The 27,793-nt window shown below is 42.8% G+C and overlaps 1 protein-coding gene across 1 annotated transcript; it reads right to left on the minus strand.

The window, feature by feature from the left end:
• On the minus strand, window positions 1–27,793 carry Aggf1 (angiogenic factor with G-patch and FHA domains 1). The gene is made up of 14 exons (XM_076927196.1): window positions 27,285–27,793; window positions 23,262–23,364; window positions 22,355–22,557; window positions 20,861–21,022; window positions 19,844–20,032; window positions 15,813–16,134; window positions 13,807–13,918; window positions 13,387–13,438; window positions 11,058–11,159; window positions 7,857–8,022; window positions 7,022–7,104; window positions 4,079–4,206; window positions 2,850–2,949; window positions 1–1,034 (listed from the first exon to the last, which is right to left on the minus strand). Exons 1-14 carry the CDS (start codon window positions 27,483–27,485, stop codon window positions 834–836), a joined length of 2,124 nt encoding a protein of 707 aa, XP_076783311.1. The 5' UTR covers window positions 27,486–27,793; the 3' UTR covers window positions 1–833.

A 27,793-nucleotide genomic window follows, 5' to 3' on the forward strand; every position in this document is an offset into this window, starting at 1 on the left:
TATGTTTACATCATTTATTCAAGAAATCAAGTCTTTAAAAACGTTTTTTTATTGCATCTGAAGACATTTCCAGTAAATGTTTGAAGCCGTGGCTTAGTAACCCGTCTGCCCCAGCCATCCGATTCCTCGAGCACAGTCCCATTGCCCGCAATGGTATTTATCAAAACTAAAAATGCTAGCACACCGAATATGCCAATACCGCACCCAGTTGTCTATAACAAATACTCCATCAGCTAGGAAAACCCAAGGCAAATGCTGACTATATAGTACAAACCAACATTCTTCACAGAAGAAAACAGTGTGAGACTAATTTCTACAACCTGTCAATCTGCCATCAATTCTTCAATATTATTACTGCAGTTATTTCAAGGATAGTAAAATTAGGCTCTGCTATCTGTGGCTTCTCAACTTTTTTAAAAAACCTAAGTTCTAAAAGGTGTAAACAAGTGTACACACAGAATTGTTTCTATAAACTTGATATTTGATATCTGTGTGTCATGATGATGACATGGAGACAGGACACGTGTGCGGAAGTTATTAGTGGTATGTGCACTGTGCTCACATGGTCAGCTGCCCTCCACAGGGTGGGTGACAGGCTATGACAACAAAGGTCTGGCAGCTCTCCTGTGCCTGTCACCCTGAGCTCACTTTCTGCATGAGTCCATTCAGTTCCTGCTCGACATAAGAACTGCTTTCTACGTCCCCACACATGTATGGATCAGGGACCATATTAAAAGTTCCCTCCTGTTACTGACTTTCTAGGGACACAAGCTTCTACATTACAATTTTCAAATTCTTTCTCTTAGGAAGCGCCAATCTCCCGTGACAGGCCATTACTCTGCAGTCCCTGTCACCCAAGGCACGGTCCCTGGGGCTTCTTTCCGAGGTTTCTTTTCTGTGAAGTTTTCCGCAAACCGCTCCCGTGCTTTGTCCCAGTTCTTTCTGCTCTTACTTTGGAGAAAGGGAACCTCATCGATTGAGGACGGCTTCCCTGTCCCCAAGCCTGCATGTGTCCGGCGAAGCTGAAGCTGGATCTGTTATGAAAGTTGAGAGAAGGGACTGTTTTAGAACCTAAACACACCAAACTGGGTTGTGCAGACATTTGACTATAGTCCTTTGACTTGTTAAAGACTCATGCAAACAAAGCCTGTCAGTCGCACCAACCGCACACAGAGATCACGGTCTACTCCCATGCAGCTTAAGCGCCTTTTGTTGGCACTGTCTTGGCAGACCCAAGTTCAGCCAACTCTAAAACACCAACGTTGCCTTAAACAGCCATCCTTACGCCCTGATGCTTGTCAATTGTGATGTTCTTATCCACAAACTTCATGCTCAGAAACTGCAAGAGTTACCCAAAAAACAAACAACAAAAAGTCCCACTATGCTTTATGCATGCTTATGTCTGTTTGGGCTGCACTCATAGCTATGTGGGACAGCTCGCAGCCCACAGACACAGGCTGGACACACCTGAATGACACACAGTCTATCAGTCCATTCTAACCAGAAGTAAAAGGCCATCTAACCCTCCAGCCCTAGCCTCATGCAAGCAAATGCACAGAAGACCAAGCGCATTAAAATAGTAAGAGGAGGCCTAGGAAAGTCACTGGAGCCCAGAGTGTCTGCCTGGCATGTACAAAGCCATAGACTCACTGTCCAGTGCTGTGTGCACAGAGTTATGTAGAGAATCTGACTGTTGCTTGTCTTCCTACAAAGAGATGAGGGCCTCTCATAATGTTAGGAAGTTACCAGAAACTGGTGCCTTCTGCAGAGTCCAGGTGGGGTCTGCAGGACATTCTTGTCAGTTCTTACCGTGCCCACCTTACATAACCAATGCAACGTCAGACATTCTCTGACAAAGCTCACACATGCTAAGGTCTAACTGTAAGACCTCCTCTCCGTCATGCACCAGTGGAAACGACAAACCAGCACTATATGCACGCTGGCGGTCCATCGGCTTGGGCAGGGTGTGTGCGTCTGTGTGTATCCACGTGTGCGCATGTGTGCACACACCAAAGATAGCTATTACCTCCCATCAACTATGGGGCTACAGAATTTAACCAATGCACTGTGCTCTAGACATTATTCTCTGTATTGTACATAAGATGTTCTGGGGCTCTTGAGCGTAACAGATTCTCTAGATAATGCAGAATCTGCGTACGTGTAAACTAACATCAACTGTTCTTTCAGTGTTCAACACCAGACTAGTAAGAATTTCATCTAAAAAATTTAAAATGGCCAGGCATGATGGCATTCACTTTTAATCCCAGCACTAGGGAGCCAGAGGCAGGCAGATGTCTGAGAATTTGAGGCCTTCCTGGTCTACAAAGTGAGTTCCGGGACAGCCAGGGCTGTTACACAGAGAAACTCTGTTTCAAAACAACCAAAACCAAACAGACAAAGAAATAAATAGATGAATGAATAAACAGACAAATAAATTGACAAATAATGAATGAATGAATGAATGAATGAATGATGAATGTGCTGAGTGTAGCTTGGCAAGAGTACTTGCCTAACAGGCTCAAAGTTTAAATGGCCAACATGGTAAAGCAAACAAGCCCAAAACAAAAGCTATACAACTAAACAGCACAAGAAAACCTTTGATTCAGAAAATAACACTTTAATAGTTTTGATTTAAGGAAAAAATATCTAAACAAGGCTTTCCCAAACACAAAATCCCAAATAAAAGACACATGTGTTAAGTGGGAACACAATGAGGGCCTTGTCCGAGTCTGGTCTGGGTTATTACTCTGGCCCAGCGCTTGGCTATGTCGGGCTCAGGTCTACACAGAGGCAATGCCTATTGGAAGGAAGAACTTAGGATGGAGGGAATCACAAATCACAAGTCTTACCGGCGTTTTCATTCCTCCACCGTCCTTTCCCAGGCCTTCTCCCTTTTTCCAACCCATCTTCTCCAACATCTTTCGGCCTTTGTTGCTATCTGTAATTTCACTGTAAAGGAAAAGTAAGCTAATAACTGACTTATAAAAGGCTTTTTAGACCATATGTACAATAAACTCATGCATAAAAAAAAACTGGTAAAGCTACCTTAAAAACTTGACAACACTTCATAAGGTGGAGGACACAAATGCTACTCTATAGATGCCACCTAACGGACGGCCACTCGCACTGAGACAGACTGAGGACATGCACAAAGGAAGTTCTACGGCAATGACAATAAGCTGCACGAACAAAGCTACACAGGACAGGAGGGTACAGACACCATGTGACCACTGTCCTGCTCCACTCACTTAAAACTTCAAATAGCTGCTGCTGTCAGGACGGTGGTTGAGCTCGGGAAAGAGACCAAGGCAGTGATGAGCACAGGTCAGAGGTTACTGACACTGTTGCACTTCTTGTCCATGAAATGTATGCTCTTAATGCAGTCTTCCACAGTGTCACAAGGCTGAACAGTCAGCACAGACCAGGATGCCTTTCAGTCTATATGAATGCACCAATACAAAGGGGACCTGGAGCCCATGTGTCCGGACTTGCATTTGTTGTCATGGGTGTTCTACTGTGACAGTTTTGATTCTGTAGCTTTCTTATTTCCTCGGCTGTGGACATTACTCTAGCTTCCTTTATAGTAACCAAGCGGAGCAGGCCAGTGTGCTTCAGTTTGTGTGTCTGCCTTCTCATTTAAATCTAATGTCATCTCCATACTGTTCAGTATCAGAGAGGCTCTGTTTTTAAAGAATCTGCCCTGCTGCCTGCTGCACCTAACTTGAAACTCTCACTCCATGTCATTAGCTAACTCTGTGGACAGTAGGATGTTCTATTCTACCATGAGGAAAAGGTACCACCAACTGTTAATTATAAAACTAAACCTGGCAAAAATACTATAGTTTGGGAACAAGCGAGAAAAATCACAATTGTATAATTGTATAATTTTCATATCTACACAGAAGATTCAAATTGACTCAACCTAAAATAAAAAAAAAATGTAGCTAATTTAATATGTAAGTGTGGTTATATTACAGGTTTCAAAAATCACACTTTTCATGTTGATTAACAAAGCCATTTTACCAAGAGAAAAGAATCACTGAGTAAAAAGGCTCAACGAGAAGTCGTCAACACTCACGAGTGAACAGATGCAGGGGCATCATCTCTCTGGAAAGTTCCTTCACTTCCAACTTGCTCTCTGCGTTTTCCAGCTCTGTCTTTGTATTTAGGATTCTTCAATGCTTTTTCATCTTCATAGTCTGTATTCTTAACAATCGCAAACCATTGATTGAGAGAAAAGAAAGCAATTAAAATATAACTTAGTAAAAAAAAAAATATGGCTCAGTGTGGCCTCTCTGGACATGAGTAAAAACAAGTGGCTACATCTGCTCCACACTGTCAAGTTAATGTCACAAAATAAACAAAAAGACAAGGAGATGATATGCTGACAATATGCTGATAATATTCTTCAGTTACCGTACAGCTTCTACTGTCATATGAACCAGTGTTCGGTGACTCAGTGGGTAAAGGCACTTGCCATGCAGGCCTGGTGACCTGAGCCCCAGAACCCCATAGCATGGAGGAAGAGCACCAGCTTCACAGAGGTGTCCTCTGCCCTCCACACAGTGGCCTGTGCGCACACACATCAGGGATGCACACATAATACTAAGACCTGAACTACTGGGACTGGGAGAAAAAAATCTGCCCCCCTTTTCTCTAAACATTCCAAAGAACCCAACATGGTTTGATACTGTTTCTTGGAAGGGAAAAATAAGGAGTCATTTTAAAATGAGAAAATGGTTCACCCTGTTCCTACAAGCAGCCTTTGCTTTAATATAACCCATCTATATGACTCCTTCACTACCCAATACATATCATAGGATAAAGAGTGGGCTAAACCCTGGGTCAGGGGATGGATACAGAGAATGTAATGATTCCTCAGGAAAGACAGACACTTTTAGCAGATGCAGCATGGCACACTCAGGATGAAGGCACACCCAAGTGTGGCAGTGACACCTAGGTTACACCTGTTTCAATGGCCCTCACTTTTTAATTGGTAAATTGTACTCCACTATAAGACTACTACACTACTACATGGTTTGTTTATCCATATTTAAAAGACATTTGAATCTCTCAGTTTGGAAGTACTACTAAAAAACAAGTACAAACAATTGCTTACCAGTCTTGGTAGAAAATTGTTTGTACTTCTTGAAGGCAAATGCTATGAACTGGTGCGATAGACACCTCCAGCCCTTTAACTAAAATTTATCACACTGTTTCCCAACGTGCCTGCATCAGCCAACATTCTTGCAGCCACACATGAGCTTCCGTTTCCTTATGACCCTTCCAGTGTTCTGTCAGTCAGTTTATAATTTCCAAGTAATTCTACAAAAGCTTCCTGATATCTCACTGTAGTCTCTCACATTCCCACATTCCTTACTGAACATTTTCCATGTGTTTACAACTGTGTAACTTCTTTGAGAAGTGTTCTCTACAATCTACTATTTTTTTTAACATGGTGTGCTTGTTTGATGTCCCCAGTAGTCAGTGCTGTTTGAGAGCCTTGCTGGAAGGAGTATGTTCCTGGGAAAGGCTTTGGGAGTAACAGCTCTGCTCCAGTCCCTGTGCTCAGTTGCCTGGTCCTGCACCTGTGGCCTTTCCAACATAATGACCTCTGTCTCTCTGGAACCTTAAACTAAAATAAACCTCTGCTCTTTTTTGCTTTTCTTTTTAGTTGTTTTTTCCTTTGTTTTTCAAGACAGGGTTTCTCTGTGTAGCTTTGGCTGTCCTAGAACTTGCTCAGTAGACCAGGGTGGCCTCAAACTCACAAGAGATCCACCTGCTTCTGCCTCTCAGGTGCTGAGCCAGCCTAAAATAAACCCTTTCTTAAGTTGCTTTGCCCTAGTATTTTCTCATGGCAACAGACATGTAATTAATTATACACAGTAGCTAAGGCTGGCCCTGAGTGGACTGAGGCGTGTGGTGTTATATACAGCAGCCTCCTTTTAAATGTACTCGTTCTCTCATTTTACAGTGTTCTGTACATTCTAGATCACTATAAAATCTAGATCTATAAATTCTAGTTTCTTATCAGGTACATGATTTGCAAGTTTATTTCCCGGCCTATGGTTTCCTTCATATTCTCTTAAGAGTCTCTGGGCAAGCAAAATCTTACATTTTGACAAAGTATAGCTCGTCAACATATTCTCATACATTGTGACTTTGGTGTTAAATACGTCAGAAAATTTGCCTAAACTTGTGTGTATGCGCATAGAATCCTCCACCTTAGTTTCTGAGAGGGGTTAACTGATTCAAATAGACTGGCCGGCTAGGACCCTCAGGGATGCTCCTACCCTACCTCCCTGGTGAGGTCACAGCACACGGCACACTGACGTTCAGACGGGTGCTGGGATGGGAACTCAGGCCCACATAGTTCCCTGGCAAGCATTTTACCAGCTGAACTGTCCCCCACACCCACCTAATCTATCTATGTCAGAGACGAGATCTTGCTATGTATCCTTGACTGTCCTGGAACTCACTATATGAATTATTTTTCCTTCTAAGAATACCCCCTGGTCTCAGGCTGGCCTTGACCTCAGAGATCAGCTTGCCTCTGCCTCCCTTGTGCTGTGATTAAAGGGGTGCAGCATCACACCCAGCAACCTAGTCTTTTCTCTTTCAGAAAGATTTCCTTAGGTCAGGGATATAGTTCAGGGCAAGAACCCTTGAAAGCACACCAGAGACCCTGAATTCAATAACTAGTACTGACAGGGAAATGTTTCTACAAGCTTGAAGGTTGTTTTGTTTCACAGTTTAAAGATGTTCTTAGTCAGCCATTCTGTGTGTATGCATACGTACACATGTGCCAATCCACCCATGGAGGTCAGAGGACAAGTCGAGAGAGTCAGTTCTTTCCTTGTACCACGTGGGACCTGGGAATCAAACTTAGCACCCCAGTCTTGGCAGCAAGTGCCTCTACCTTGCAAATACATGTTTTACATTTCTCCATTTACACCAATAACACACTCTCAGGTCACCTCTGTGCACTGACTAGACGAGACTACTTAGCACCCTCCCTTACCTGCAAGCCGTACCTCACCCGGATCTTCTTTAGTGCTTTTCTTCTTTCTAACTCTTTTTCCTCTTTACTTAATGCTGGACCAACTAAAAGGAAAAACTGAGTTTGAAAATGACAGACTTTACAGAAAATTAATACTAAAAAAAAAAATAGTTATCTTAGTATATTAACCAGTTCAAACCATTTTCCTGCAAATTTCATAATCTCATTTTTCACGATAGTAGAATAAGATCCCATTATATGTTTATAAACCACATTATCATTATTCATCAGCAAGTGGAAAGTATTGTGCTGAGATATCTAACCCAGGCCCAGAAAGACAAACGTCATATTCTCACATTTCACATATGCTGTGTGAAGATGTAAACTGGTGCACTGAACCTGAAGTGTCTGCAGGACCTGGAAGGCAGAAGGAGCCCAGCAGAGGGGGAGGGGAAAGTAGAGCTTATGTACTATGGGGATAAACATTTCTGTGGGGAGCTGGATTAACCAGTACTAAGGACTGTTAAAAGCCCTTCTGGAAACCCACTGTTTTGGAAGTCAATGTAAAAACAGTTTCTACAAAGGAGCTTGACTAGAGGTGGCTGCACATGTGGACAACAACAGATGTGTCAGTCTAGCCCTGCGGTACTACACACAACATGCAATGCACATGCAATGCACCTTGTCTACAACCTACCAACTAGACACAGGCCGGTCTGCTCAAACACGGTGAGACATGAGGGTGGGAGGTGGGGCTCACTGGGACAGGGAACAGGGGACGGGCCACTGCTCCACTTAAATACTCGGTGCGTCAGTCCTGTAGCATCAGCCCCACGGCACTTGCTGCCTCACATACCTAGAGGCTCCTCTCTCCTGTCAAGGCGGAGGTGAGCTCTGACCTGCCCCGGCTCACAGCCATCGCACGTCTCACTGCCGGGGTGAATGTGAAAGGACAGCACAGTCTCCCCTATCTTCACTTCATCGCCATGCTCAAGGACGTAAGGATCACATTTAGTTTTTGGCTAGATGAGAAATTTTTAATGAGACAGAAATACAAAATAGCCACATGGTTACATTATGCCTGTGGTAGAGAAAAGTTCAGAAAAGGTGCACACTTCTACACTTGATGGACAGACCTTGAAAAAGACTACCAGGATTCTGACAGTAGCTCAGTGGAAGAACACGGACTTACCATGAACCAAACTCTGGGTTCCACCCATCATCCCTTACAGTACTCCAGAAAAGCTACTTATAATTTTGATCTTATCAAAGCCCAACAATTTTCTTACCACCAGTCCACTCTGGACTGCAATCTATTAGCAAAACCATAATCAGAGGAAAGTTATATGTTAAGAAGTGATTGCCTTTCTTCCTCTTTAAAAAATTGCTCTGTGAGTGCGTGTGTATGTGTGTCTGTGGGTGCATAAGTGTTACATGGGTCCTGGGATCAGAACTCTAATCCTAATGATACCACGGTAAATACTCTTAACCACTGAGCCACCTCTCCAATTTTCTTATAATTTCTTTCTTTCATTTTTAAAGCATAAGAACAAGGCGTCCCTGGTGGTTTGTATTATCAACATGACAGGATCTAGAACCACTTATGGACTCTGAGTGCACACGGGAGTATCTGTAGTTCAAGGTGACCTCTGGGCATGCCAGTGAGGGATCATCTACATCAGGTAACTGACGTGACACAATCCACCGGAACTGTGGGTGGCCCCGTGCTATGGGCTGGGTCCTAGACTGAACAAACAGGAGAGACTGAGCTTCGTGCTAGCGTCTTCTCCCTTTGCTTCCTGGAGTCCAACAGAATGTAAGTACCTGCTTCACAGGGACCTGCTCCACCAGGTAAACAACTCTTTTCCTGTCCTAAGCTGCTTTGTCAGGGTGCTCTGGTATTCAGAAAATTCTTAGTTTAGCATTATTTTTATTAAGACAAAAAGGGGCAGGTTAGGGGATCAGCAGGGAGAAGTGACTTCATCCACGAAGCTATCCTCCACATGCAGAGGTCACGCATACACAAATATCTAAATAAGTTTTTTTTCTTTGTTTTGTTTTTGTTTGTTTGTTTGTTTGTTTTTGGTTTTTCGAGACAGGGTTTCTCTGTATAGTATAGCCCTGGCTGTCCTGGAACTCACTCTGTAGACCAGGCTGGCCTTGAACTCAGAAATCTGCCTGCCTCTGCCTCCTTTAATCTGCTGGGATTAAAGGCGTGCGCAACCACTGCCCAGCCTAAATAAGCTTTATGATACAGTCATACCTAAAAGTAGCAATACAGATGCTGGGGACAGCGTACCATGACAAGGACTGTCTGCAGTAGGCTGGGATGTAAACATCTCAGAAGCCCATGGCAGTGTCTTTAAAAAAAAAAAAAAAAAAAAAAAAAAAAAGGCATCTGGGACCCCGAGAAGCAGGAGGCACATCCCTCCAGGGGACCCGCCATCTGAAATAAGGGACTGCCACAGCAGGCTGGGATGGAGACATCTCAGCAGCTGTTTGTAAAAAACAGTTGTTCCCATTTCTCCTGACCTTAGCCCTGGACAACGGCTGTACAGATCTCATTTGTGTGTGACTGCTTTTCAGTTGTCCTTGGTGTGCACAATTATTCTATTATATCTGACTTTCCTACTTCCTTCTCCTTCTGCTCTGGTGAATTCTGTGAAATTAGGTGTTCCTTGATGTAATGATTCTTAAACAATTAAAAATTGAGGCACAGAACAGCACAGTTGTAATGGCCCAGGTGTTTTCATCTTGACAATGCAATAACTGCACAATGGTAGCTCCAGATTAATGCTTGACTTGCAAAGAAAGTTTGAAGAAATTATTAGAAAATGAAATAGAGCCAACATTGGGACCCCGAGAAAGGAAAAAAACTATTGAAGTTCTGAAAGAAGTTTTGCACAACATTTAAGAGTGGTTTCTGGATAAGCAAGTATAGAATATATAAAATCTTACACAATAAATCAAAATCAAAACACTGGGACTCTGAGAGTCATTGTGTGCAATATACAGAAGCAGAAGGCTAGGGGAACCATTGAGTTAAGAGTTAACTTGATTCTTTTTGGCCACTGCCTGGGAGCTTTGTCCATGTCATTTATCATTAGAGTGTCACAGGAAAATGCAAGCAGCTGACCTCGGAGCACTGAGCTCTGAAGTATAATAAGTCAGAAGTTAAAGTTTAAATAATGATAAGTTTGCAATTATTATTATTTTGGCTATAGGCCTGAAAATAGGGGAAGCTTGGAACTTTGGGGAACAATTGTAATTCTTGATTCTTTGTGGGATGTGGTTATTCTTTCGAATTTGATTTGGCAATGATTATACAATGTCTTTTTTCTACCTGCTTTTGGAGCATCAATAAAAGACTGGGGCAAGAGAAAGGCTAAGGAGGGAGGGAGGGAGGGAGGGAGGGAGGGAGGGAGAGAGGCAGTGAGAGGTTGAATGAAAGAACATGTGAGGTGAATGTAGAGAGAACATGAGAAGAGCATGTGAAGAGTGCGTGAAGAGAGAATGTGAGATGTGTATAGAGAGTGTGTGTGACTGAAAGAGTGCATGTGGTGGGATGTGAGAGTGAAAGGGGAATGCACAGGTATGTGGAAGTGTGGGAGTTCCAAAAAAGAAAAGCACACAGGAGAAAAGCAGAGTGCACAGGAGAATGCAGAGTGTGTGTAGCTTCAAGCTGCAAGTGAACGAGCAAGAGAGAAAGCAAGCAGAGAGTGAGAGAGGAGAAAAACTTTAAGCCTTGAAAAGTTGCCTGTCAGCTTGTACCCAAAAAAGTAGTCTCTGTATGTATTTATCATGCGCCTTCCAGATATCCTTGCTTCCAGCTAAGAACTCCGATCCTCTGTCAAGGCTGGACCCTGACACACACATATAATCAGAAGTCAAAACTCAACACAGCAGTATCTACTAAATATTTTTTCCTAGTCCTTTCTGGAAAATTCCAACCAAATTATAAATCTGTGCTTGAACTCTGATCTAAACCAAATGGTATCTGTAATGACTAGGACCTAAGATCAGACAAGGAAGTGCAGGGGACAACACAGTAACTCACCTGAAGAATCTGTTTCCCGTTGACAATGGTACCATTCTGGCTGCCCTGATCCACAAGAACGTAGCTTTGCAGGTCATGGTCGAAATAAACTTCTGCATGGAACTTACAGAAAAGCAACCAAGCAATTACAAAGAACTCACATCTTCAGCCCAGAGCTGACTTCTCTACTGTGCAATGGTGCAGATGTCAGTGTCCCATCATTTCACCTCATTTCTCTAATGCTTGTGATACAAACTATCACAAGTCTGATAGGAATATGGAAGCTGTTTCCTATGCTTCCAACTTTAACTGAGATGAAAAATTCTGTATACATCTTGCCTCTTCTACTTTTAAAACATAACATTATACTGTACATACAATTTGATTTTTTTTTTTTTTTGCCTAATGTAAGTACTATCATTGCCTATTTAAAATCATTACAATTCTCAATACATACTAACTTGAAACACTCAAGAAATTCTTGAGGAAGCAAGTCTCCAGATGTTCAAAGCACAGGACTGAGCCCTCCCTCCCTCCCTTGCTGCAGAGCATGCTGTCCACACACCTGCAGCTCTGCTTCAGAGGCAGGACTGAGCCAGCCAGCCAGCCAGCCAGCCCTCCCTCCCTCCCTCCCTCCCTCCCTCCCTCCCTCCCTCCCTCCCTGCAGAGCACGCTGTCCATAAGCCAGGCAGCTCTGCCGCAGAGGCTTAGCTGATGCCACACAGCTGTCTAAGCAGTGGGTACAACTGGACCTCATTCACCTATTCTATGAGGAAACCCCACAGTCAAGGCTTGCTGGGCATCCAGGCTTTCTAAAGATTTTAAAGCAAAATCTTTAAGATTTTGCTATGGTCAGGCTGGAGAGATGGCTCAGTGGTTAAGATCACTGGCTGGTTCCCAGCACCCACACGGCAGTTCATCCACACAGAGGCTTATAACCATCTGGAACTCCAGGTCCAGGTAGTCCATCATTTTCTTCTGGCCTCTGTGCACGAGGCACCCACAGTACCTTTGACTCTCTCATCTACTGATATTGCAGTGGAGCTGGAGAGAATATATTTGTACAAACCCTACATACATCTGTCATAGCTTTGTGATGGCCACTGCCTGCCCTTTTAATTTGCTTGACACACAAGAAGCTTCAAACTTAGTCAAAATTAGCTATGTATAAATTTTACTGTATTTTTAAAACCTCATAAAGCCCCCTGTTCAATGCTCAAGTATTTGTTTCTGTTTTCTTCCATGTTTTCTCCACTATTTTAAAGCTACAATTCTGTTTCTTTTGAAAACTCAACTTTTTATTGCTACAACATGAAGCCACTGAAAATGTGAGAAATCCTGAGGTAGAAAAGGCTAGATTATTCATGAATGGCAAAACATTTAGATTCAGATCAAGTGTTCTGAATCAGTGTTGGATTTATTTTTTTTTGAATTTGCTGCAAAACATAGCATATTTACCTCAGTTGATAAATGTGTTGATTGGATACTATTTTACTATTCAAGTTAAATAAATCCGTGGTTTTTTTTTTTTGTTGTTTTTTGGTTTTTTTTTTTTTTTCGAGACAGGGTTTCTCGGTGTAGCACTGGCTGTCCTGGAACTGACTCTGTAGACCAGGCTGGCCTTGAACTCAGAAATCTGCCTGCCTCTGCCTCCCAAGTGCTGGGATTAAAAGCATGCACCACCACTGCCCCAATCCGTGTTTTGTAACTTATGCTTCAGACTTGTAAAAAGGACATATGAGTCAGGCGTGCTAATACACACCCATATTCCTCCTAATTCAGGAGGCTGAGCCCAGATTACTTGAGCAGCCTGGGAACCAGGAGAGGAAGACCCTGTCACAAAACAAAACAACATAACAAAAATCCTGGCCAAGCATGGGTGACCCATGTCTATATAGCACTTAGAAAGTAGCTGTAGGAAGATTGGAAGCTTACAGCCAACCCTGATACTTAGTAAGTTGGAGGCTAGCCTGGACTACAAGAGGCCTTGTCTTAAACCAAACCCAAACCCAAAAGTCCCATAATTTTCAAACTTTGAAAAGGACTTTTTGTCAAACTCCGAAAGAAACGAAGAGGCACCGCTGTTACTGTTACCATACCATCAGCCCTCCTGTTCAACAGAAAGTCTAGGTTTTCTGCTAAAATGATTCTACGTTTCCTTTTTGTTCAATCTGGGTTTTGTATAGGAACTTGTTGTGTAGCCCAGGTGAGTTTGGAACTCACTGTGTAGTCAAGACTGTTCCCAAACTCTTAGTTCTCCTGCCTCTGCCTGGCTCAGGCACTGAGACACAGACAAAGGACAGCTGCACACACTTCTCTCCTAGGCTACAGTGCAGAGTGGAGGCCTCACCTTACTGACAGCGACTTCAGGGATACGCACAGTATGCTCCATGTCCTTTTCTCTGCAACAGTAAGGAGAGTGAGTCAGTAATTTGGGAACAGAGAAACACAGCAGTGACAGTGACAGGGCACAGTAGGCTTCACCAGATGATGCTCAAACGGAAGCCTAGCAGCAGCAGTCCCCCAGCTGTGGATTACCCTTACTGACAACTCTAGAGTTCCCATGCTTCTACACAGTATTTGTTGACATCATCTTTCTTGTTAAATTGTGCTTTCGTTGGTTAAAGACATTGCTTTAGCCTTTTTGTTTCTAGAACAATGCTTCACATTACTAATATACATAAATACAATACTGCTCCTCCACCTTCCTGAGACAAGCAAAAGCCCTTCAGATACAGCACGCAGCATCAGCAACACACAGCATCCTTACCTCCCAATGGTGGCTGGGCTCACAGCTGTGATGATGAACAGCGAGCCCATCTGCAACACTGGAGATCTAATGACAATCACCCGAATACAAGGGGGCCAAATTTTTTCCTCATCTACCAAGATAAGAGGTACATAAATATTAACTTAAAGTTCTATAAAAATTAATTTTTCCATACAGATAACTAGGAGACCAAGTTCTCAGCACAAAGGAGATTTATTTGCCCTAGAAGAACAAAGGACAAGGAATAAGAGACAAAGACTGGTGACAGAGGACAAGGGAGAAGGGAAGGACATGGGGGGTGGGGAATAAAAAAGACAGGGCAGGGATATTTGTCCCAGAGAGGGGACAAAGGACTGCCTCTGGATAGAAAAAAGACAGACATGGCCCAGAGGCAAATGAGTTTATAAAGCTAAAATGACACCCCCCCCCCATGTTAGGATGAGGTGTTTAATTTAATTGGCATGTTAATTAGGTGAGCCAAAGGGAGCTTTTCATTTCTGGACTTCACTATTTTGATAGCTGGACCTTGATGGTCAGCCTCAGGAGGAAGTGGCCAAATACGGGGACAGACTTGGTGGCTAGCTAGCTTTAGGAATGAAGTCTAGGATTTTAGTAAGGGGGAGGAAATTGAGAAGGGCAGGGCCCGAGAGAGCCACGCCGGCTACCCTCGAGCTGGCCAGAACCCCTTCATTACTCGTGGTGCAACTCAGATCTGGTCTACAGATCTATCCGCTTGTGCCCACATCTCCCACACGGACCTTCAGAGGCTGGCGCTCTCCACCCACAGCGGCTAACCGATGAGCCTCCCCAACTCCCGACCTCCCTGACTTCTGGTGCACATTCTCTTCCGCTTGCTGCTGCCTGCCACGCTTCCTTTCCCTTTTGGCTGTACTGTCAGAATCCAGTGTCTGCTCTTACTGTCTGAAAACCCTGCCAACGGGTCCCAGATTACCTGGACCTACTGGGGTTTCTCTTAGTGATGGACCCTGGGTGACAACCCTCTCTGTCCCAACTAGTTATTTATATTCTGGGCCTCTCTAGAGATATGGGGATGCCCCGTCTCTTGACTTTGGTCAACCAGCCTCCACATGTGATGGAAGTGCTCTCCCCAACCTGAAAATTTTGTATTCATGGTGTGCGTTAGCACCCAACAACTCTGGCGCCTGAATGTGCCTCTGCCTTCTCCCATCTGCTCTAAGCCCTCTGTGTGACTCCTGCACTCTGACCTTTTCCAGGTGCTGTTGTAAGCCTTTGGCCACTTCATGTTCTATTTAACCCTGTGTGTGCCTGCCAGCTGCTGTGCTGTGCTGCAGCCAGCCCCGCCCCGTTGCCATACTGCACACACTGCTGAACAGCGCGTGCACGCTGCTATGGAGCCCACCAGAGCCGCAGCCTTGGCACTGATGATGCCGGCAGGCCAAGCCCCTTAGGCCAGAGCCATGTTTGCCAGCTGGCTAGCGTTCCTTCAGTAGCCAACATAAAGTATACAATAGATTTAACATTTCTAATAGTAATTAAAAACAAATCTTTTTAGTTGAAAAATATCCTGAACACATTTTTAAATTATTTCAAGTCATAAAACTTTAGTCTACTTTTTAAAAATAAGAGCACTTTCTACTGAGAAAATAACAAATTTGTTTACTATTGTTATAAAATATTGTGTTTTGCGTCTTTATATTAAGTAAAAGAGTTAGAATGACCAAAAATACCTATGCAAGTGACTTCTTTCACAAGCTATGCTTTTAATCACAATTGACTTTTCTTCAATTGCAAAAGCAGACCATGACAGCAAAGCCTTAGTTAGAATTGAAAGTGCAGTGTTATGTTCAGTGGAAGCTATTCAATACACTGCAAGTCAATCCACTGATCGCTCTCTCATGACTCAACTCCTAAAATCTGACAAGGGATCCCTGTCATAATTTTCAATGCCATCAAAACAAGCGGTGTGCCCTTGGTCTGCCTCCCGGGCTCTGGTCCCTTCTGAGTGGAGAGTTTTCCTTCCTTACCTTCATCGTCAGATTCTTCTGAGGATTCCCTGTCCCCACTGCTACTGTCTCCATCAGAACTCTTCTCACTCTGAGAGTCTGTGATCTCACCTTCTTCTGGCTCGCTCTCACTCTCTTGGATTCTCTCATCCTTAGATGAAGCTGAGTTATCATCTCCAGGAGACTCCACAGTGTCTCCACTAACTGCCACACTGAGCTGTAAGGGACTACTTTTGTGAGAAGTGTCTCTTCTGGCCTTCTTTTTCACATTTCCAGAATGTTCATCCTCACTGCAGTTTATATATTCTACATTGCAGCCTTTTTGATCTTCTGAATTTAAATCCTAGAAAGAGGAAGCAGGGAAGTGATGTCAGCATTTTACACCACCATATAAAGTCTCACTGATTTAAGATACAGGATAAAGACAGAACAGGACCTCATATGTCCTGCTTCATGACACCTTCACTCTTAGAATGTTGCATTCTCTGTTGATGCCCAGCACAGCATCACATGGGACCGACATCCAGTGGGAGGCACTCCACAGCCCAGTGCGTCCCTCTGTCTACTCAAGGCCCCATATTCCCAGCCCAGGCCAACACACCTGTTCCCTGGCCTGTAAGAAAGCTATATAATAAAAAATGTAATGCAGCTCCTGTTTATACTTTCAAACTTTCTAGTAGTTAGATTTAAAAACTTAAATAAAAATGTTTATTCACTTTTGGTTTTCTTTCTTGCTTTCTTTTTTTCTTTAGGTTTTTCAAAACAGGGTTTCAGTTTTAGCTCTGGCTGACCTAGATCTCACTCTGTAGACCAGGATCAAATTCACAGAGATCTACCTGCCATTGCCACCCAACTGCTGGGGATTAAAGGTCCCCCCACCCCCAACCCCCGACTGTGTATTCACTTTAATCCTAAGACTTCAGATTCGTACACATACAGGATACCCTCACATACAGTACCTTCGCTTCAGTCCACAGCCACATGTGGCTTATGGCTACCATCCTGAATAGTGTGAAACTAGACAATGTAACTAGAATTCTACAATGAAACTAGACAATTCTAAACATTTGAGTTTTTAGATATGGCAAAGTACACAAAACACAGAAACATTTTAAAGGATAACATGAATTTAAAGATCTAAATATAATCAATGTACCAAAATCAATGTTTTGCCAAAAGTGAACATTTTAGAGTTAGACTGAAATGCACAAAGGTTTAAAATACAAATGTTTTATTTTTATGTCTTTAAGTCTAAAAGTCCAGCCTGTCTACCAATAAGCCTTATATTATTAATTTTTTGGCATGCTTTCTGAAAAATAAACTAAATTTAATTTACCAAATTTAATTACCAAATTAAAAGTATGCATTTTTACTCTGCATACTTCAAGCTATGCAAAGAATGAACGATTAAATCAAGCCAATGAACATGTGCATCACATTCGTTTTGTGGTCATAATACAAGTTTATTCTCATGATGTCTTTCAAAGATTATAATACATGGACTGGGGTGAGCCCAGCAGTGAGATGTGTGCCTGGTATGAACAAGGTCCTGGGTTCAATCTCCAATCCACAGGAAGGTAATACAGCCACTACGTACAGGCACCATTCTGTACAACACACAATATATTAGTATCATGGAAACTGGCAAGAAGCAAAGTCATTGTTCCTTCCCTTTTGTATGTAACACTCTTAATTTTCTTTCTGCCATGTGCATATAATGGAATTCAGATGTAATTTCACAAAATATGACACCATATTTTTAATAGCAGCATAAATTGAGTTTGGAGACAGGCTGAACATTCAGTGTGAAAAACTATGTATACTCTCAGCAATAGACTCACCAAGGGCAAGAACAAGGGCAAGGAGCTAAAAAGCTGAGCTCTACGGCTATGCAAATTAGATAACAGCATCTAGTTAGCTATGTGCGCGCGCACTGTTTAAAAAGCATGTTCCAATACTGTCCTCTACCATCATTACTTCTGGACAACAGAAAGAAAAATGACCGAAAACTATCAGGGCACTTCTGATGAGGGATTCCTGGGGTAAACCTTTAGGTAAACATTCAGGACAAGAAAGGGCACTTATAGACAATGAAACACACACACACACACACACACACACACACACACACACACACACACGGTGTATGTGTGGATACATATAAACATGTTTTTCCCAATACCTAGGACATGCTGCCTTCCTTCCCATAGCCTCAACTGTAAACACTGAGGCTCAAAGGATCTTATAAAGGAAGGAAATTAGGGTGCTTTCTCTAGTCACTCAGCTTCACGGTTGCCTCTCATGTTCTTCTTACTGCTAGGAAGAGGGCTTCTAATGGGAACAAATCCTAAGTTTTATTTTTATTTTCGAGATGGTTTCTCTGTGTAGCGCTGGCTGTCCTGGAACTCACTCTGTAGACCAGGCTGTCCTGGAACTCACTCTGTAGACCAGGCTGGCCTCGAACTCCACCTGCCTCTGCCTTCTGAGGGCTGGGATAAAGGCGTGCCTCACCAATGCCTGGCTCCCAAAGTTTACTTTTAGTAGTTCACTAGCATACTCTTCTATTCATTTACATATTGTCACTAAAACGAAAACACAGTGAGAATATAAAGTACAGACTCTTAATTCCAAGTGTTGATAGTACGATTTATTACTTTAAGTACATTTCTTTGGGTTAAAGAGAAAAAAACCATGACATAAAATTTCTAAAGTACCAAATAGTTGCCACAGTTCAAGCAATGCAAGTGCAGAAAGCAAGCACATCCTCACTCGTCACCGACCTCAGCCACTCAGGGAGCAGAAATAAGAGCACTGGTAACACTTTAATCAGCGTGGTGTCCTAAGTGATTGTAAAATTGCCTTCGGACTTCATATCTAAACTCCTGTTCCTGCACATGTCATCATGTTCTTAACTGTGAAATGGCAGCAGTCAAACCCAAGGTGCTGCACATGTAACATAAGCTCTCACATACTGTACTACATTCCAGGACCTCACTTCCCCCCATTTCTTATGCCTATATCTGTGTTAATTAAGCAAAGAAATCATCTTTCATTTTTAATTTTTTGAATATAAATTACTAGAAATGAGATTCTCTACCTAGTGCAAACAAAAAACCTTGTGATTATTAATACAGTCAACCAAACCAAAACAAAAAAACAAACCTAAAAAGCAAAACAATAAAAGAAACCCCAGCTGAGCTGATGGCCCGGCAGTTCTGAGTGTCTGTGGTGGACCCAAGCTCCCTCCCAGCACCCGCATCCACTCACAAACCAAACAATTCTAACTCCAGCTCCAGAGATCTGGTACCTTTGTCTGGCCTTCATGGGCACCTGCAGGCCCATGCATGCATGCACAAACATACATGTGCACACACATTCACAAAATTTATATCTATATACATAAACAATAAATCTTTTCTTTCTTTTTTTTTTTTTCAAAACAAAACAGGTTTCTCTATGTAGCTCTACCTGTCCTGGAACTTGTTCTATAGACCAAGGTGGCCTTGACTCAAAGATCCACCTGCTTCTGCCTCCAGAGTGCTGGGATTAAAGGTATGTGCCACCACTGCCACCCAGCAACAGTAAATAAACAAGAACAACAACAAATACCCTTTCAATCATAGTATGCACCCCACTCCATATTTACCAGGAATGCATTTTTAAGTTTGCAATTTAACAAGCGAGAAACTACTTGATTAAGGAAGTTGAATCTGTATGTCCCAATATATAAATTATTTTTCTTTTGTGAACTATAATAACCAACTTATTAATCAATGTCTGGATGTTGTCTGGATGTTTTTTTCTGAATTAGACATTGTAAGATGTTTTATATATCCTAAATAAATACTTCCTTCAAATTTTACAGCACACCTACTTCTAATGACTGAGTTTATAAAAAGAAAAACCATTCATTTCACCTGAACCTTTCTTAGTTATAGAATAGAAACCTAAATATATTTAAATTCAAAGATATAGAATGATATTTACATTATAAAATTTGTGGCTTAATTAAACTAAAATACTGTCAAATTTAAAAATTGAGAAAGCATTACCTTTTCTTCGTTTACTATACAAAAACCCGGCCCCTTTCTTCTCTTCTTCAATCTTCTGTCTCTGCTGGGTTTTGTGCTAGAGGTCTGGTAAGGCTGTAAATCTACTCGCGAGTGAAATTGGTATCGACCACTCTCCACATCACAGTAGTAATAAATCCCGGTGGAAGGGTCATAATACAGTTGGTTTTCCTTTCAAAGTAAAGACAGGAAGTTTCATTCATGTATAATGAAGCAAAAAAGAAAAAGAAACAACAAAAATGAATGCTAAATATATCCAAAGATAGTGGATACGTTTGTTTTTGTATTTTCAGATGAATTAGAGAAATAGAGAAAATACCTTTAAAAAACAAAAAAATTAATGTCTGCTCTTCTTCCCACAGTGAGAAAAATTTAATCTTAATTGCATCAAAGAAACTGCCAGTATTTATGGTGTTTTACTTTATGTGAAATGGCAATTTCATATGGTTCAGATGACTGTATTAAAAAGAAATGAAGGAAACGTTTCTGAAGGCATGAACACTAAGGTGTGGATGAAAAACTGCACAGGAAAGCAACAGTGTCCTGGCTCTGGATCCCAAACCTCGTGACACTACAAAACACTTGACTTTTAACGGTTAATGATAAACTAAAGAAACTGGGGTTGGGGATCAGATGTAAGAAACTGGTAAACAACTATGTTTATTAATTTTCTATTCTTTTTTTGTTAGAAAATTGGAGGCAAAAGTTCAAAACAGGAAAGAAGAGTAAGGAGACAAACACTAAAAAATAGAAATACTTGATATGAAGGATATCTTCATTTATAGTCAACAAAATGTTACAAAGTCCAACAGACATGACCATTAACAGACCAGAGCGTGGGAAGAGTGAGTTTCGGGGATGGACCACTACTTGCTGACCCTCAAGTCCAACTTTAAAGCTGCGAAGTCTTCCCTCTCTTACTTCAGCTGGGACTTACTTTTTGCTATGAGGGAGCTGAAAACCTGTGAGTGTAGCATTTGGAAGGTCTGAGACACTTACAGAATCATAATAGAAACCAGTGCTGTGGTCGTAATACAAGCCCGTGCTCTCGTCGTAGGTAAAGCCGGTCTGCGACACAGCAGCTTCCGCTGCAGCTCTCAGGCTCTCGGCGAGCGAGGACCCTTCCAGTGCCGAGCCTTCTGCTAACGCGGAGGCACTCTCCTGCAGAGACATGTCATGTCACCAGGTGACACACACCATCAGCTAAGCTGGATCCCAGGAGATCCGAAACCACACGGACTTAGGATGCTGTTTTAGTTTGTTTCCAGTTTGTAATAGAAACACATGGCCATTAATTATAATCAGAACCATTCTTAAAAATATTTTCAAGTGTTTTCCAATTTAACCTTGGCCCTGAATTTTGTCTTTTTGTTTTTGCTGAGGACAGGACAGAGGCCTGGACATGAGGCCAGTGCTGTACCACAGAGCTGCATTTATCCCCAGAATCCTGTCTGACTTTTAAAGAACCTAAAGTAAGATGATAACAAGTATTCAAAGTTAAATGTGTGGAAACACAAGGAAGCAACCATGAAATAATAACTGTGAAGTATTGATAAAACAGGTGATCTAATTGCTCAATATAGACAATGAAAGACACTTCAAAACTAGAGATGGAGAAACTACAGATTAACTGTTCATTCAGGAAATCTGAGTAGTGATGGCATTTCATACACAGCCCTGGGATTGGCAGGGAGGGGAGGGGAGGGAAGGACTTTTCCTTCTCAGTGTGGCCAGCCTGCGTGTGCACACACAATACCTAGCAGGCTCAGGTGGGAGGACAGTTTGTGCCTGAGAGCCCGTGTCAAAATAACAAAGGGTGTAAACATGTAAAACTACATTGTTCCTGTGCCCAAGGCCCTTAAAGCTTCCATCGCGTGTGACTGTTCCTGTGCCCAAGGCCCTTAAAGCCTTCCATCGCGTGTGACTGTTCCTGTGCCCAAGGCCCTTAAAGCTTCCATCGCGTGTGACTGCGGACACTGAGTGCCACCACACACACATGGGTCAGAGAAAACCGTGTGCACTTGGTTCTCTGCTTCTACCTTTATGGAGGTGCCAGAGTTAAGAACTGAACTCAGGGTGTCAGGCTTGTGTAACAAACACTTTTTACCTTCTGGGTCACCGCACTGAGCTCCGAGGTTCATGGGCTGAGTTAAAATATACTCCTTTAGTTCATATAATCATAAACAGAAAAATCATCACAACTATAAATACATTCCCACTTCTGGTTTTTAGCAACCACAGCTGAGTGTGTCAATACAACACTCTTAGGTACAGGAGGCTGAGGTAGGACACTTGAACTCAGGGATCAAGGCCAAACTGAGCAACAAAGCAAAACTATTTCAAAAGACAGAACAAGACTGGTGCTCTGTGCATCATACATTTTATAGCTCATTTACAACTACTTATAGTTCATGTATGCATTCAGTAGATCAAGGAATCCTCTCTTTCTCCATAATTCCTAGACCTCGTTTCATGGTTATTAGCCTTTATTACCTGTGACTCAGAAGTTAAGTGATCCTCTTGTCTATGGTTAACACATTCTGTTACATCAGTAGCAGCGTTATCATCATTGTCAATTTGTGACTCATCTTTAGAATTAAGAGTAGAAGCTTGAACATATTGACTCTGTTGTGCAGATAGTTCCGTCTCTTTACTGGGAAGACTATCATCATTATAATACGTCTGATAGTAATAATCTGTAGAGAAAAGTAACAAACAAACATCTGGTGAGTGTATGGGAAAAGTTTAATTCTTAATTGTAAAATCCAAATAGCAAACACAAAACAGCACCCATTAAATCTGGCCACAAGGCCAAGGCAGGTTTAAGAGGGGTGGAGGGTGGGGAACAGAAGGCTTATTGACAGAATTACTCAGTATAATCAGTATGGGGTCCATGGGAGAGGATTTTCCTGGCACTGAAGAGCCTGAGGCGTGAGACTGAAGCCAACCTGGGTTCCTGACCACCTTTATCTCCATACTGAGAACTGACTCAAGCAACAAGGACAGAATACTTAATGCAGTAGTGAAAACAAACACAAGCATTAAAGAAATTTAATTCATTTCTATTTTGCCATCCATAAATTGACAAAACAGTGACATAGAAAGAAATCTCTATGATCAGATTCTTCATATTTATATATTTGATCTGTATTTTTTTTGGGGGGGGGGGGCGGAGTTCGAGACAGGGTTTCTCTGTGTAACCCTGGCTGTCCTGGAACTCACTCTGTAGACCAGGCTGGCCTCAAACTCAGAAATCCACCTGCCTCTGCCTCCCAAGTGCCGGGATTAAAGGCGTGCGCCACCACCGCCCAGCCATCGGTATTATTTTTAAAGGAACACTACATCAGTGCATCATGAATGTTCCAAGGGTACCAGTGCACCTGTACTAGACACAGAATACCTGAAATTGACCAAGGAGCATGGTTCTCTGTCTGTACTTCTACATCAGACTTTTGATTATCTTCATTTTTCCCACAATGGAGTATTTTACTAAGTTCTTCTACCTGAAAGAAAACAAAGCTTTAGAAAAATAAGCTATAAAGCAATTCAATACTACACAACACTCTACCATCCTCAGAACATTACAAGGCACTTATCTTGGTAGAACTTTTAAACCTGTGCCCAAAGCAGCTGGTTCCTTTTTCAGCATCCATACAACCAGTCACAAGTCAAGGCTGACCTCTGGGTTTCTGTAGCTCATTCCTTCCTTCTAACACAGATCTCAGTATTCTGCAAGCTGATAATAAACTCACAAGCTCAAATAAGCCTCTGGCTTCAGCCTCCCAGATAGTTAAGACTAACCACGCATGCCACTGCGGCACACAGTATTGTCATACTCCTAGGTAAAGACCCAAATCATTGCTGGGCATAGTGGTGAACACCTTCATTCCAACAGCTGGATGGCTGAGCTCAAAGCCAGACAGGGCTACACAGTGAGACCCTGCCAAAGGCAGGAAAGCAGGAAGGCAGGCAGGCAAACCACTCAAATCATCCCTAAAAAAAATCTAGGGATGGAACTAAGTGGTGGACATGCCCAATAATCATGAAGTCAGTCCTAGGCTCAGTCCCCAGGACCACAGAAAGAAAAGTCCAACTGAAGACAGTTCAAATACAGGCAAGTTCTACCCTTACCTCGGACAAAAATAAAAGGTTTATTCTCATAGCCTCCAAGGCCAACAGTTCTTGCTACAATTTAAAACTACAATTTCCATCTGAACTGAATGTCCTACCACCACTCAGAGACTCAGTTATTCACTTCAATATCTTTAAATGCTGTATGTACTTTTTCTTTGTTCTTATCACTAAATAACTTCAGCAGAATGGAACAAGAACTTGGCAGAGATGGCATCTCTCCTCTGTGTACTTTGAGCACTGAAGCACCTTAAAGGATGTTGTGTAGCACATGCCCACAAGTGAGTGAGAACTGCCTCAATCCATGCACCTCTCCTGTCTGACAGGATCTCAGTCAGCGTACTTAATGACCAGTAAGCTTAAACACAGAAGGGGCAGGGAGCCCTTACATACAGGTTTATCTAGGACTTTATGGACTGGGTATCTCTCTTACTACGAGGACCAGAGACAAGAATTAGAGAGAATGTTGAGGGGGTACAAGCTCTCAGGTTCATCGCTAAGTCTGTCATCCCTTACCCTGGGAGGCCCAACACCTTGCCCTAGTGCTGCCTGCCTGCCTGCCTGCCTCCGGCGCTACCACTGCCATGAACTGGAATATTTAGCATCCACATTCATACAGGAACTTTGAGTAACATCTTAATCTACACAATTACCTTACAAAACAGTTGTCCTGATGCCAATGTTACATGAAATGTCTTAAACAAAGTAACTTGTAATGGGTTTGTTAATCCCCAAACCAGCATACATTATGGCTGTTAGGTTACCCTTTATTTACTGCTCCAAAAGAAATGTATTCAAAGACTTGGGACCAACAGATAACTACACTTTACTGTCCCAGGAGGGAATGCTGACTAGAAGGCTAGAAGGTAATTATAACTATCAGCAAAATGTAAGACTTCTTCTACTTTGGATTTATTATTATTGTTGTTATATTATTATTATTATTATTATTAATACTATCACTACTACTGTTGTTGTTGTTATTATTATTATATTGAGGGAGGGAGGTGTTGGGGATTATATTATTGTTATTATTATTATTATATTGAGGGAGGGAGGTGTTGGGGATTATTATTATTACTGTTGTTATTATTATTATTATTATATTGAGGGAGGGAGGTGTTGGGGATTATTATTATTACTGTTGTTATTATTATTATTATTATATTGAGGGAGGGAGGTGTTGGGGATTATTATTATTATTGTTATTATTATTATTATTATATTGAGGGAGGGAGGTGTTGGGGATTATTATTATTATTGTTGTTATTATTATTATTATTATATTGAGGGAGGGAGGTGTTGGGGATTATTATTATTATTGTTATTATTATTATTATATTGAGGGAGGGAGGTGTTGGGGATTATTATTATTATTATTATTATTATATTGAGGGAGGGAGGTGTTGGGGATCCAACTCTGGGCCTTCTACATACTTACAAGCACTCACTCTACCATTGGCTTCCATTTTCTCTTCCTTCCTTCCTTCCTTCCTTCCTTTCTTTCTTTCTCTTTTTAAACAGGTCTCTCTACACTGCCCACACTAGCCTCAAATTTCTAGACCAGAAATATAACTCTAAACAATGGATACAGAGATCATTTCAACCCAGCAGTTATTTTCTGAGCTCATTTAAGAACAGTATGTCCAGGACTGGGGAGAAAGAGCAAGAGCCAGAGAGCGAGAGAGAGAGAGAGAGAGAGAGAGAGAGAGATTGAGATTGATTGATTGATTGAGATTGCTGGTTAAGAGCACTTGCTGTACATCCCATACAGACCTCAGTTCGGATCCCAGCACCCACAGACAAGCTGGCTTGGTCTCCCGCACATCTGTAACCCCAGAACTGTGGGTGGTAGAGACAGGAGTTCACTGAGGATTGCGGGGCAGCCAGACTAGCTAAGAAATGTCAGGCCATGGTTAAGAAAGACATCTTGTCAAAGGAATAAGGCAGAACACAACAGAGGACACACTCTCTGGCCTCCACATGCACACAGGTATGAATTCACCACCCTCACATTATACACACACACTATATAAAGAATAGGATGGCAAAGTCGGATGACATTTCAGTGTTTAGCCTAGAGATGTAGTTTTATAAAATACTAAATTATGGAGAAAACATTAGGTTAAAATTAAGGGTCTGAAAATAACTTGTTAGGATAATATGCAACTGTTCAATGAACAAGGTAAAAATATATTGTTTTTTAAGCATTACTGTCAAGGATTTGTCCTTACTACAGATTGTGAAAATGAAACACACTCCTAGTATCTGTAAGAAAGGTAGGTGAAGCCGGGCGGTGGTGGCGCACGCCTTTAATCCCAGCACTTGGGAGGCAGAGACAGGCGGATTTCTGAGTTCGAGGCCAGCCTGGTCTACAGAGTGAGTTCCAGGACAGCCATGACTAAACAGAGAAACCCTGTCTCGAGAAAAAAAAAAAAAAAAAAAAAAAAAAAAAGAAAGGTAGGTGAACACCTTTCAACAAGTGAACCCAAGAGAAACACTGAAATCACCTTACACACAGAGTATGATCAAGGGAGTGTAAAACCACGCCGTGTTCCTGCTTTCCAACTTCACTGCCGGACGCTATGCTCACCCAGACTCTATAGACAACAGGGACCCTCAATATAGGCAATGGGATTCTAAGTTTAGCTTTAAGCAAACTCAAAAGGAGATGGACGGGTTCGTGAAATCCCAGCCTAGGAGGCTCAGACGGGATTGCCATGAGTCTGAGTCAAACCTGGGCTACATCGTAGGATATAAGATGATAAGCTGACCCACGGAGTGAGATTCTGAATTGAGAATCCCAAGTCCGGTTGGGAGAGAGAGATGCAAGCCCCCAACCTCAGCACTTGGGAAGTGGAGACACGGATCAAAAGCTAACTTCAAGGTCATCCTCCGTTACACAGCAAGTTCGGGGCCCAAAATGGAGACTTTCGCCTTCTTATCAACCAAAACAACAACAATAAAAACCCAACCAACCAACAAAACAAAACAAACATCAACAAAAAAAATAAAGACCCCAACCAACCAAAAACCAACCAAACAAACAAACAAAAAACCCTCAAACATGACCTCCCTCACCCCCAAATAAATGCCCATTGCCAGTAGGAGAGGAGATCAAGACCATGTGGCCCATGCTCAAGCTCATTCTCGCCTGCCCTGAGACAAGTGTCCAAACCAATTGGCTGGCACTGCCTAACTGGCTCCAAAGGTACTCGGGATTTTGAACAGCTCCGGGCTTTAATGACTTCACGGAGTCCATAGAGAAGCCTGGCTCCGGCAGACCGCGCACCTGCGTGCGGAGCTCCTGGTTATTGCTCTCGGCGTTCCGGTACAGCCGCTCCGTGTGATGCAGCAGCTTCTCGACCTCCCGCACCTGCCTCTTGCAGCTCCGCAGCTCGCGCTCCAACTTCTCCACCTTCCTCCTTAGCTGCGCCAGCTCCGGCTCGGGGGAAGCGGGCGGCGGCGGCGGCGAAGGCGCCTCGGAGGCCATGCGGCCGTGGACGCCGAGTCCGCGGGTGCGGAGGGGCGGCTTAAGACGACACCGGTGCCCGCTGGCCCAGGGGCCACGGGAGCGCGCGGGCTGCGAGAGGCTGCCTCAAGCTCCGACGACCGCAGCGGGCCCCGGCCATGTCGCCCCCAAAGTCGGCGGCCGGGATGGCGAGCTAAGGGACGAAGCCGACCCCGCCCAGGCCGTGTGGCCGCGAGCACGGAGAACCTCCCGGTGACCGCCTCGGAGGAGCCAGGGGACTAGAGAACTAAGGAGAACCAAGCAGAAGCGCTCTAGTTCCGGGCTCAACC

This window comes from Arvicanthis niloticus, chromosome 29 (assembly GCF_011762505.2).
Source record: "Arvicanthis niloticus isolate mArvNil1 chromosome 29, mArvNil1.pat.X, whole genome shotgun sequence".
In the NCBI taxonomy this organism is placed as follows: domain Eukaryota; kingdom Metazoa; phylum Chordata; class Mammalia; order Rodentia; family Muridae; genus Arvicanthis; species Arvicanthis niloticus.

Bases quoted from the DNA above. Each gene is read 5' to 3' on its own strand.
- Aggf1 (XM_076927196.1), bottom strand. From the start codon at position 27,485: ATGGCCTCCGAGGCGCCTTCGCCGCCGCCGCCGCCCGCTTCCCCCGAG. The intron at 16,135-19,843 runs GTAATGCTTTCT...TCCTCTTTCTAG, and splicing joins GTATAGTAAACGAAGAAAAG to GATTTAAATTCAGAAGATCA. The intron at 13,919-15,812 runs GTAAGGAAGGAA...TTATCTTGGTAG, and splicing joins AGAAGAATCTGACGATGAAG to ATGAGGAAAAAATTTGGCCC.